Raw genomic sequence first — 12,303 nt, 5'->3', positions numbered from 1 at the left:
ATACGAACCCCAAGATTCTGCACTTTGTATTCTCAAACTTTATTTGGATGGGGCCAGAGAGGAGGGAGAAGGGTGCCAAAGGGCCAGTTCAGTAGGGGTGATTCAGGGTGTATTCCATGATGGTCATAAGTGCCAGCCATGTCTCCTGAGCCGTAGGGACAATCTGAGAGGCTGGCAGCAAGAAGCCATAGCGCCCACTGTCCCGGAGCTCGAAAGTAAAGGAGTACTTGATGCCCTGGTTGTAGGTCCAGTCAACAGTGCTTCCACTGGCTTGATCTGGGGCCAGAGTGAAAACAGAGGAAGGGTCAGTCATTTTGGAAACATTTACATAGGCCAGTGCAATGCCAAGATTTGTGCAATGCCAAGCAGAGTCTGTGTCTAGCAAGGTCTGCTGTTGACCAAGCAGCCTGGCTTCTAAGAAATTCCTGCTGGGCCTAAGTCCAAAAAGCCCAAAGAGGAGGCCAGCATTGGTTGCCCCATTCATTGGGGAACACACTTGCAAAAGCCTGTCTGAAAAGTGTCTCCATCCAATAGTCACCTCAGGGACACCTCGAAATATAACAGAATTTTATATATATATACCAGAATTCTCCATTTAGAAGAGGAGGTTTAATTCTCTGGGGGCTCTGGTCTGCAGGTAAAAGTGCAAAGATTCAGAGTCAAAGTGAAAGCCCTGGGTCTGTCTTTTAGGGAGAAAGTTTTCCAGGTTTGCAGTGAAATGTGGGTAATGAAGCCACTTTCAAATTGAGCTGGGGGAGAGAGAGGCAGGCTGCATATCAGAATTTAACTTGACTGCTGAGCATCATGGCGCATGCCTGTAATCCCAGTGGCTTGGGAGCCTAAGGCAGGAAGATCACGAGTTCAAAGCCAGCCTCAGCAACTTAGCAAGACCCTGTCTCTAAATAATATATATATATATATATATATATATATATATATATATATATATATATATATATATATATATATGGCTGGGGATGTCACTCAGTGGTTAAGTGCCCCCTGGGTTTACTCCTCAGTTTAAAAAAAAAAAAGAATTTAACTTGATGATATCAAATGCAACAAACTCCTTTAGGTTCGAACAGTTTCTAAAGAAGGTCTGGAATCAAAAATGAAGTTATCCCCGGGTAAGACTGTGATCCACTCACCCCCTAAAACCTGGGCACACGGGCCAGGAAGTACATGAGGTGGGTGTGCAGTCCACCCCTCTGTTCCCTGTACCCCACTTCTGACTTCCAGTACTCCAATTCAGTTTCCTGGCTATTCCCAAAACACACCAGGCCAGAACACATAGTAAAGCCTTTACCCAGAAAGTTCTTCTGCCTGGAAGGCCCTTTCCTAGATAGATATCCTCTTGGTTTCCTGCTCATTTCCTTCAACACTGGCCCAAATTCCACCTGCCTCCAGCCACTTGCCTCTAACCCTCAGTTTTTAACCTCCACACTGTGCTGCCCGATTCTCCTCACCCAGCTCTGGGTGCCAGTTTTTCTCACCAGCATTTTTTTTGCCTAACCTGAATTGTTTACTTAAGATGGTTGTCAGTATCCTCTCCTAGAGCATATGTTTTCTGAACTTTGCTTATTTTATTCATAGTTATATCCCAAGCACACAAAACAGGGCCTGGTGCAGAATGGGTGCTCACTAAGCATTTGCTGACTGAATTCCATTTCCGTGTAGTAATGCTTCTCCCACGGGCATCGCATGTACAGTATAAGCAAGTGGGGAAAAGATCAAGTATATTCCTTAATTAAAGGGTGATGGATAAGTGTTTTCTTTAATTAAATTTCCTGGGGATCTGTGAGTTCCAGCAGAGCTCTCCACCTCATCCATGCATGAGTCCTGACAAGCTAAAGTGACAAGTGTGCTCAAAGGAACCCACAATTGAAAGCGTTAAAGGTTCTGCCAGAAAAAGGTTCTGCGCACTTCTCCAAATGACCAAACCAGAAGTTGTCAGGCATAAGGGACCTGGGTGCACACCCATGCTCCCTGGTCCGGGTGCCTTTGGCTGCTTCCTTCCATGAGGGATGCTCCCTTGGGCAGGAAGAGCCAGCTGATGTTGGTCTGGGGACCAACCTAGAAAGATTGTAAAGCCACTTACAGATTGTTGTGATGATGCTGCCATACTTGAATTTGGTCCCGTACAGAGAGGACAGAGCTGTCACAGCAGACTTGGCCAGTTTATCCTGTAAAACACACAAGCAAGGCCACTATCATGGACAGAGTAGTCCAGCTGGCAGGGTGGTCCCAGGGCAGCACCTGCAGAAGGGGGCCCATGGGAGAGAACACAGAGCCTGTTCTGCCCCACAGGTGATCAGCAACGCCATGGTCCTCTGTTCCTGCAATATGGATGGCTGTCCCTTCCCCTCCCTTTAGTTACAGTGCACCTCTGAGTGTAGTGCTGCAAGTTGAAAGTCCAGCCCTGCCCCTTGCTCAACCACTCTGTGCCTCAGTTTCCTGGAAAGAAAGAAAGGCTAGTCCAGTAGCTGGTCTTTCTAAATCATCAGGGGTATAAGGGAAGAAGGGGTGCTGAGCACACTGGCTCTCAGCCATCAGGCAGCTCTGTTGGGTGAAAGCCCAGGCCTGCCCAAAGCTGCCCTTGGGATGAAGGGCAAACAGGCAGCACCTACCAGCTCTTCCTTGTCAGGGGCTGGTTCTGATGTGTAGCCATAGGGGTAAAGGAGGAGCTGGGAGTAGCTGTGGATGGAGATGAAGGCCTTGATGTTCCCGTGGTTGTTCACGAAGTTCACAATGGACTGGACCTCCACTTCTGAGTTGGGGAACTTGCCTCGGTACTGGTCGGAGCAGGGATTGCTGCTGGAGCCAGCATCTGTGGGAGGGCAGAGGGCAGAGCTGGCATTTTCTAACCAAAGTGGTATGGCTTATAGGGCTTCCACAGTTCCCAGTTCTTTATATGGAGTTGGGAGAGGTAGGATCCAGGTCCTCGTTAAGGAAAGACCAAAGCCTTCTTATAATCTGGGGATCTGCCTCCCTTACCAGCCAGGTTTGGCCTAAACTGAGGCCAGTTTTTCCAGTGATGTGGCAGAGACAGGAAAGAGTTGAGGTTAGGAGAGAAAACCCTGAGATGAACTTTCAGACCTTAGTTCTATCTAGAAGGAACTTCCTTTTACAGACAAGGACCTCCAACTCTGAAAGCCCAGGTACAGGGCTAACACCCCACTTGTTAGCTTTTCCTCACTGCTTGTGCAACTAGCCAGGAGGGTAAGAAGCTGTTCTGGGTGGTCCCATGCCTGCCCCCTAAATCACACTGGGCCTTACTCCCAAAGCCAGCGTCCCAGTTCCTGTTGGGGTCCACACCAACACAGAGGGAGTTTGATGTGAGGGATCGAGTTTTGCGCCACATGCGATTCTGAGGAAAGAAAAGGGATCAGCCAGACCACTGTACTCTGCATCAGAAACTATATTTGTGTTAAAAATAAAAGTAGGACCAGGAAGCAAGGTCTGGGGTGGTGTGTCTCAACTGGGGACAATTTTGTCCATCATTTTATAGTATCTGAAGATACTCTGGGTTTTTCCAACTGGAGGGAAGTGGGAGGTGCTACTGTATCTAGTGGGTAGGAGGAGATGCACAGGTTGGCCCCCACAACAAAGAACCACCTGACCAAAATGTCCATAGTGTCAGGCTGAGGATCCTGTCCAGGAGGGCAGTTCTGCTCACCCCTCCCACAACTTAGGGGGCTGGGAGAGGGTGAATCGCTTGTGGGGCTAAGGCCAGAGGACATCCCACTTTCCTCGAGAACAGAAAGATTGTACCTTGCTGTGGGTGAAAGCAAAACCGTCAGGGTTGGTAACAATCTCCAGGAAGATGTCCATGTTATTAAGAATGTTAGTTAAAGCGGGGTCCTGGCCATAGTCTTGAGTGATCTGGTGGGAGGAGGCAAGAGAGGGAGAGGGCAGAGTGCTCCAATCAGGCATCTGCCATGCTGAGCAATGAACACCTCTGGGGTCACTGCTTCTGGAAGGGAAAGGGGATGCCAGGGTTTCTGTGGGCCTGGGTACCAGTCCCCACCAGGCGAGAGCTCTCCTCACCTCCCCAGACCTACCTTCTTTGCAAACCAGACTCCGCTGGCCTGAGTGACCCACTCCCGGGAATGGATGCCTGTGTCAATCCAGATGGCAGGACGGTTGTTCCCTCCAGTGCTGAACTAGGGAAGGGGCAGGGAAATGGGCAAGGGGAAGGTGGATTCCCCAAAGGGAAATCCCCCCAGGCCAGAGGCCACCTGTTCTCTGGTATCTCAGGTTGAAGCTTTGTTTGTGGGACCACCCCTCAGGTGGGTTGAACAGAGATCCCACAGAGCTTGACCTCCCGCCCCCAGCCCCAGCTTGGAGCCAATATGGCTCAACCTGACTTGCAGGCCCCTGCTCTGTACAGTTCTCTGTGGGAGGTCAGCAACAAAACTCTTGCCTGTGCTACCCAGAATACTTTCCATACTGTGACACTTGGTTGAAAACACTTGGGTCACCGAAAAGTTTAAATTGTGTGTGTACTTGTATATACACACCTAACACACCCAGGCCAGCCGGGAAGCTCAGACCTTCCCAAATGTCTACACAGGGAATCTGTATAACAGTGTGAGACCCATGCCCATATACAGATGCCCATGGTGGGGGCTATGAACATCTACATGTGCCCGAGAACATCTACATGTGGGTACCCTTTTACCTTCAGCACATAAATGGGTCGATCTTCATAGGTTTTGCCAATCTGGATCTTGCTGACAAGCTGTGGGTGCTCAGCCACCAGCAGGTCCAAGAAGTTATAGATCTGAGATGGGAAAGAAGGGAAGAAGGAACTTGGTGGCTTCTGGGTGCCCAGACACCTCCCTCAACAGTCCTGCAATGTGATGGAGCCATGACCTGGATCACACCAGTCACATATAGACAGAGCAGGTGCCTCCCACACTCAGGTTGACCCTGACTCGGGTCCATGCTCTGCCCGCTGTGAGGAAGAGAGTGGTGCCTGAGGGGAGTGGCCAAAGGGCTGCCCTCACCTCCTCAAGGGTGTGGTAGGTGGCATAGTTAAAGGTGTCGGTAGATTGGACCTGGGCCCGGAAGGCAAACATCTGCTCCTGTTCCTCATCCAGCAGTGACTGCAGGTCCTCGATCATGATCTCGTACCTGATGTCCTGGGCCTCCAGGAAGATTTTGACAGCCTGGAGACTGTGAAAGGGCACTCGGATGTCGATGGGCGTGCCAGGCCAGGTAGGGCCTTTCCAGAAGTCCAGCTGAGGAGGACAGAAGCCGGCACTGTTTGAGTGGGCTAGAGACATCAGCCAGGAGAGCAGCCTGGGACAGGATGAGCTTGGGAGAGGGTGTTGGTGCCAAAAGCCTCAGTATAGAGGGGGATGGAGCATGGGAGTTAGGGGCAGAGATAAGGAAATGGAAAGGGGGTTCTGGCACTTTGTTAGATGCTCCAGGGCAGCAAGATCTGAAACTGGGGGATTGAAGTCACTTCCTAACCGGGCCCATTCAGTCCAGTGACTCTTTCTGGGAGGTACCAGTGACTAAAGTCGGGGAGTAGGGAGCCCAGCTGGCCTGGGAGGTACCATGGGGTCTCTGGGTCTCCCTGCCTCTGACCTGCAGGTGCTGCAGGTCCTCCAGCTCCTTCACCTTCTGCACCTGGGCTTCGTCAGCTGCAAAGATTCGGAGCACCTGGTGCCTGGGCAAAGTGGGAGGAAAACTGAGCACCCCAGCCAGTTCCTGCCCTGGCTGCCAACACTCCCCAGAGCAGGAAAGAGGCAGCCTGGGATCCCCAGTGTGGGCCTGGGTCCTCTGGCTTGAAGTAGGAAGAGGCACCAAAGTCTCTGCCATGGGAATCCAGGCTCTCCCCATCTTGGAAAATTCTAGACTTGTTGCTGTCCCCATCTATTTAGATTATTTTTCTCTCTCCCAAGCTGGCCAGGCCTCCTCTCTCTTCCTCTACTGCAAATTCCTCCTCATCTCCAAGGCTCAGACTGTCCTGAGAGACCTGGACCTCCGCCAGCCTGCCGCCCCAGGGTGGTGCCAGCCGTGCTCTCTGGCTGGTTCCTGCATGTCTGTCTCCTCCAGACACTGGCTAGGGTGAGTCCTCCCCGTCTCCCCTCTGGGCTCTCGTCCTCCTCCTCTCCACACTCCTACCCCACAAAGTCCTCATTGCCAAAGACAGTTCCCAGCAGCACACTCAAAACCAGCAGCCCCCTCATGCTGCAGCCGTAAAGGTCAGACTGAGGTTGACACTGAGATCTGGGCCTTTTAAACCCAGGGCAGCGTTCTCCTGGCTGTGCCCGAGGGCTGTGCTCCTCTTGCACCTGGACCAAGTCTCACAGGAAGGGGGGGTGGGGGTTCCAAGCTCTGGCACCTTCTCACCCTCCCTGATATGATAAAGTGGTAGGGAATGGGGCAGCTGGAAAGATAAGCCAGGCCCGCCCTTGGCCATGAGGATCAGCTGGGCCTGAGGTCTCCCAGCTGGGACTCACCTGTGGCCCATAGCCCCAGGCACCTGCAGCTGGGCTGTGGTCCAGTTTGCTTAGGGTCCAGTGGAAAAGGGGCCAGGACTTCCAGAGGCGACACAAACTGGGGCCTTATGTGAGGTGTCTCCTTCTCCCATACCCCTGAGTACCAGCTCTGTTCTTAGAATAGAGTTGGGGTCCCCTGCCTCACCCAGCTCCTGCATCTGCTCAGCTCCTTGCCTTCCTGGTTTTATGCAGCCCTGTGCAGGGTACATCCCCTCTGGGGTCTAGGCCATTGAAAGGGACTTCCCAGCCTCACTCCTGGCCAAGGTGCTCTTGTAGGAGTCAGACTGTAGCAGCAGCAACTGAATCAGAAACCCAGTTCCAGCCAGCATTGCCCCCCACCCCACCACCATGGGTCCCCAGGGTCTGTGATGCCCTTGGTAGAAACTAGAACCAGAGGTAATCTGAATAGAAAGGGCTGTGGGAGCAGGGCCAGACCCATGCTGGGATAGCACAGTGGACAGGAGAGCTGGGAACTCACCAAGGGAATTTGCTTGGCTCTGGTTGCTGATCTCATTGCAGAGATGTGTAACCCAAATCCACCCTAATCCACAGGGCCCCCAGGGGTTCACCAGCACCACCTGGGGCCCTGCTCTGTATCAGGGGCTTGGCGGGTAATGACGGCACAGGAGGTCCTTTCTGGTTTCAATCTGTTCCCTTGGCCTCCTCACCACACCCACTTCTCGGTCAGCCCTGCTAGTCCAAGGCACGGTGGCCCATTGTTTATGCACGCAACTCTGTCTGGAGCCTAGGAAGACCATAAACTTGGATATCCCCTCAGCAGACTTGAAGTCCCCCCGCCCCTTGCCCTGCCTGAGCTCCAGACCCAGGCAGGGCTCACTGCCCTGTGAGGCTTCCTCTGCCGCCTTTCTCCCCAATCTGCTCCTTGTTGGATGAGCTTGGTGAAGCTGGTTAGGAGAGAGCAAGAAGCCGACTGCAGACCCAGGGCAAGAGGAAACTCACAGGCGAGCCAAATCTGCTCCTTCTTGGAAGGACCACCCCTTTGTTCATTCACCTTCTGGCCCAGCCATTGAGCTCCACCCTGCCGCAATGCCCAGTCAGACCGCCTTGACCTTGGGGACCTCAGGGTCTAGCAAAGCAGAAGGAACCGGCTAACTGGGGCCTTGTGTGAGGTGTCTCTTTCTCCCATACCTCTGAGTACCAGCTCTGTTCTTAGAATAGAGTTGGGGTCCCCTGCCTCATCCAGCTCCTGCATCTGCTTGGCTCCATGCCTTCCTGGTTTTGTGCAGCCCTGTACAGGGCACATCCCCTCTGGGGTCTAGGCCATTGAAAGGGACTTCCCAGCCTCACTCCTGGCCACAGTGCTCCTGTAGGAGTCAGACTCTGAGAAGCTGGTCTCTGAGAAGCTGGCGACGACACAGACTTAGACCTCCAGGGACTCACTGGGGCTGCTGTCCTCACTACAAAAGACCCTAACTGCACATTTTCTGTGATGCTATATGAAAAGGTTCGTGAGGGCTCTCAAGGAGAGGGTTCATCAAGGGGTAGCCTTTGACCTGGATCCCAATGGGAGGGAGGGAAAGGGGAACTGATACTTGAACGCAGAATTCACATTTATTTCTCCTTCATTGTTCCTGGGGTGTTATTCTTGTCTCCTTAAGGAGACTGTAAACTTCCTCAGGCCAGGAGCCTAGTCCTACCCATTGCTCAGGGTTGTCCCTCATCCGGCAGTACTGGGACCTCAAGCTTCTGTTTCACACTAGGAAAGGATCTCAAGTTTGAGGTTAGCCTGGGCAATTAGTGAGACCCTGTCTCAAAATAAAAAGGGTTGGGGATGTGGCTCAGTGGGGTCCATACCTAGTACCACACACAAAAATAGAGTGCCTCATTCTGCCTCCAACCAGCCATCAAAGATGCCCCCAAATCATACAATGTATATGAAGCGGGAAAAGATGAGTTCAATGCTATAAACTGAAATTACTGGATAGGAGGCTGGCAGCATACTAGTAGGGGACAGACTCAGGGGGAAGCTAAGCCTGGGTCCCTCCAGAGCACCTCAGGAAACTACAAGTTATCTCTTGCTAAAGACTAAATTCTAGAATGTAGCTGAGGGGTGAGGCCACAGCTCTGCCTGCCCATGCCATGGATTGTTTCATGTTGGTCCAAAGCAAGGGCAAAGTTGGGGACCCTTAGGCCCAAAGCTGGGGGACAGGCAGAGCATCAAGGCTCATGACCCAGAAAGAAACCACCAGGCTGGGATCTATACTCAGGAGGAAGTCACTGGCAAGGGCTGGATAAAATTTGATTTGTTTTGCAGGAAAAAAAAAATCAAATGTCCTAGAAAATCATGCAGTGTCACAGCTGGACAGGTTTTCAGTAAATGTCAAGAGAAAGCCCAGATCTCAGAATGGAGGCCTGCAGCAGAGAGGAGCTAAGCCAGGACAAGCCACCATGTACAAGGACAAATAGGGAGGGTGCTTCTGCTGAGCCTGAGAGGAGAGTTGGGAGCATCCTGTGGGGAAGAGCACTAGGCAATGTCAGAGCCAACAGAAGGTCAAGAAAGGCAAAGACCTATTGGGATTAACCCATGAAAGGACAGGAAACACCAATTCTAACACCAGAGATATCCAGTGTCCAACTTAAGTGGTTCTTTTTTTTTTTTTTCTTGTAATGTATTTTCTTTCTTCATCCCAAGGACAAGTTTATAAAATACTCCCCCATAGTGTCTTAGCTATGGTTTGGGGAACTGGGGGAGGAGCGCTGAAGGGGAAGGGAAGTGGAAGGAGAGCCACAGAGCTGGGCGAAGGTGGTTAGGAGAGAGCAAGAGGCCGATGCAGACCCCAGGACAAGAGGATACCCACAGGCAAGCCAAATGGAATGGATTTGCAAGCATGTTATTATTTCCAGGGAATGTTCCAAATACTCAGAGAAGAAACTTGGAAGACCAAACAGGCTACAGTTGTTCTTCAAAACACCAAGAAGAATATTTTTTGCCCCCAAGCTTGAGATGGAAGGCAGTCATGTCCCACTCAGGCAGGCCACTCTTGGGGACAAGGCGGAGGAGGCTGGCAGCCTAGCTGCCACATCAGCAGCCCACATCAAGTGGAGTCAGTAGAACCCACAGCTGCAGGCCAGGAAATGGACTTGTTGCTGGGGAACAGTTGGCAGAGCCCACCCCAGCCTCCGTCCCAACACACTCATGACTGTGTCTGGAAAGGGCAGCAGCTAGGCCTGGCTCTCAGACATCAACAAAGTGACAAGCAGTGTTCCTCTGAGGAGGTTGGAAGGACAAATCCAGGCAGCCAGATCAGCCTTCGAGGTTCTCAGATGGGACCATCCTTGGGAACGGTAACATGTTCCACAGATCCATCCCATTGGGCCTGCCCTTGGCTGACCTCCTGCCCTGGTCTGCAGCAGGCCTCTCACTCCCTCCTACGCATCATGTCGGTCTACTGACCAGCTCTGAAGCACTTACGCACCCACGTTCCCTGGATTCTCTCACAGCCTGTACCAGCTGACTGCCTGGGCCTTCTTGTTTTTCTAAAGAAGAATTTTACATTTAAAAAAAAAAAATTTTTTTTTTTTTTTGTAAAGTCATTTTCTTTCTGGCCCAGTGTCTATCTGAAGTGATCAGAGGGGGGATGGAGGAGGATGGGGGAAGTGGACGGCACCTCACTGGCCTCTTGGATGGCGGCCATTGGCCCATCACCCTCGGCCTCTGCCGCTGGCTGGCCTCACACAGGACTCTCACATTCCAAACTGCCTGGTTGGTTTGTTTTCTTAAGAAAGCAATAACCGCAGCACATTCGCTGTGGTTCTTTATGGGTTTCCATATGTATAATCGCTCTTTCTCTCTTCAGATTTTCCAATGTTTTTTTTCTTTTAAATAAATGCTCATAAATTTTACCAGTGAAAAGGATGAAAAAACATACCTAAAAAGAGTGGTTGTCGGGAGGAAAAAAAAACACCATACAGAATGTAGAAAAACTGAGCTCCTATTTAGCATTATATACTTAAGAAAATTTAAAAAAAAATTTCAGGTTTTATAAAACATAGAAAAATTCTTCTATAATTTTTCTAACTCTTACATGCCTAAGTCTTGAGGTTTAGTTTCATATACTTAAACTCCCAGGCATTATTATCTCCTTTGGTTTGCAGAGGAGATAACATACAGGCTACTGTGTAGGCCGCCTCTCAGTCCTGGGGGAAGCAGCAATGAGCCGGAACTGGGCATGAACCTGGCTCTACTCTTCTCTCAGCCATTACAGTCACACGGGCCTTGTGTAAATTTCATCAACCAGAAGCCCCAATCTTTATAACTGCAAAATTAGAGGATTGGTCTACAACATCTGGAAAGTTCTATGGCTTCATGATTGCCTACAGCAAGAGGCCCTTCAGATTCTCCCTGCCCCCCAGAAAAGATGTCACAGGCTCTGTCGACTGCCTTCCCAACATCTGTTCTCCCCTTCCTCCTTAACAATGGGACTCCACTTTTATTTGGGGGCAGCAATTTGCCCAGCTGTACAGCAATTTCTCAGCCTCCCTTGGAGCTGGGTGTGGCCACATGACACAGTTCAACCAATAACATATACATTGAAGTCTGTGGACCAGCCCAGTCAGCTGGCTCGCGTTCTCCCCCTTGCTCTTCCTGCCTGGAATTTAGTCTTACGATGACGGTAGAGAAGCCATCTTGCAACCTGTCAAAATACAAGAAATGTGCTGCACAGTGACATTGAGGCCAACCACCAATGACAGGGGTCCCATAAGATTATAATGGAGCTGAATTTTTTTCTTTTGCCTAGTGACATGTAGCCATTGTAAGGTGGCTGTGGTATACCGCATTGCTCCTGGGTTTGCACTGATGTAACAAACCTCCCAGCTGCCAGACCTGTACAAGTAGAGCACAGACAATTATGTGGAGTAATAATACTGATCAAGACAGTCAATGACTGTGCTACTGGTTTCTGTATTTACTACACTCTACTTCTGATTATTATTTTAGAACATACTCCTACTTAAAAAAAAAAGTTTACTGTAAAACAGTGTGACTTTTATACCAGGAGCAGCTGTTCCTGAATCTCTGGATTGCATCATTTTCTTTTGTGCCTGACTTAATCTCTTGTTGTGTTCATTACTGCCCTAGGAGTTGATAGGCTACTGCGCATGCATGCTCGCGCATGCATGCTCACACACACACACACACACACACACACACACACGCAGTAGTGTATGTGTGTAAAAGTCACCTAGGTTTGTATAAATACACTCTAGGATGTTTGCACATGATAAAAATCACTTAATGACACCTTTCTCAGGACTTGACCCCATTGTTAAGGTTTATGTGACATTGCTAGACACATGTATAGGAGAAGGCAAAGCAGAATAATTTAGAAAGGTTTGGGTCCCCATGAAGGAATTACCAAGCCAGTCCACTGCGGAGGACTTCTTGCTACATGACAAAAATAAAACCCCTAATGGGTTAAGCCACAGCGAGGCGGGTTTCTGTCACATAGAGAAAAACTTATTTGAGACTGAGGAGGAGAAACAGTCCTTCAACAAACATTGAGTCTCTTCTGTGTGCCTGGGGCTACCAGGATGTCTACTCCCAGTGGATGGTCCTAGGACTTGAAGGGGAAGAGTGGGAGAAAGAAGTTTCCAGATGAGGAGCAGCAGCACAGGCCCAGGCCTGGGGCTGGGAAGCAGCTTTGGTGCTGAAGGAAGCAGGGAGGATGCTACTGAGGTTGGAGCTGGTGAGCAAGTTATTGAGACAAGGAGGGAGAGCAAGACAGGGGGTCCTGCAGCTCTTGGAGGGGTTTCATTTCAAGCCATGGGG

General features: G+C 50.5%; 1 protein-coding gene across 2 annotated transcripts; it reads right to left on the bottom strand.

The window, feature by feature from the left end:
- Positions 1–23: 23 nt before the first annotated feature.
- Cpa1 (carboxypeptidase A1) lies at positions 24–9,955 on the bottom strand. Of its 2 annotated transcripts, XM_005331101.4 has the most exons (10): positions 6,136–9,955; positions 5,596–5,677; positions 5,010–5,243; positions 4,682–4,783; positions 4,062–4,163; positions 3,772–3,882; positions 3,277–3,367; positions 2,628–2,827; positions 2,099–2,183; positions 24–276 (listed from the first exon to the last, which is right to left on the bottom strand). In XM_005331101.4, the coding sequence occupies exons 1-10, from the start codon at positions 6,198–6,200 to the stop codon at positions 89–91; spliced, it is 1,260 nt and encodes a 419-aa protein (XP_005331158.1). In that variant the 5' UTR covers positions 6,201–9,955; the 3' UTR covers positions 24–88. The 2 variants fall into 2 exon arrangements, with proteins under 2 accessions (XP_005331158.1, XP_077896664.1); XM_078040538.1 differs by having other exon boundaries at positions 5,596–6,153.
- Positions 9,956–12,303: the final 2,348 nt, after the last annotated feature.

The sequence above is a fragment of the Ictidomys tridecemlineatus genome, chromosome 2 (assembly GCF_052094955.1).
Source record: "Ictidomys tridecemlineatus isolate mIctTri1 chromosome 2, mIctTri1.hap1, whole genome shotgun sequence".
NCBI lineage: Eukaryota > Metazoa > Chordata > Mammalia > Rodentia > Sciuridae > Ictidomys > Ictidomys tridecemlineatus.
This window is presented reverse-complemented; position numbering and strand designations above follow the sequence as displayed.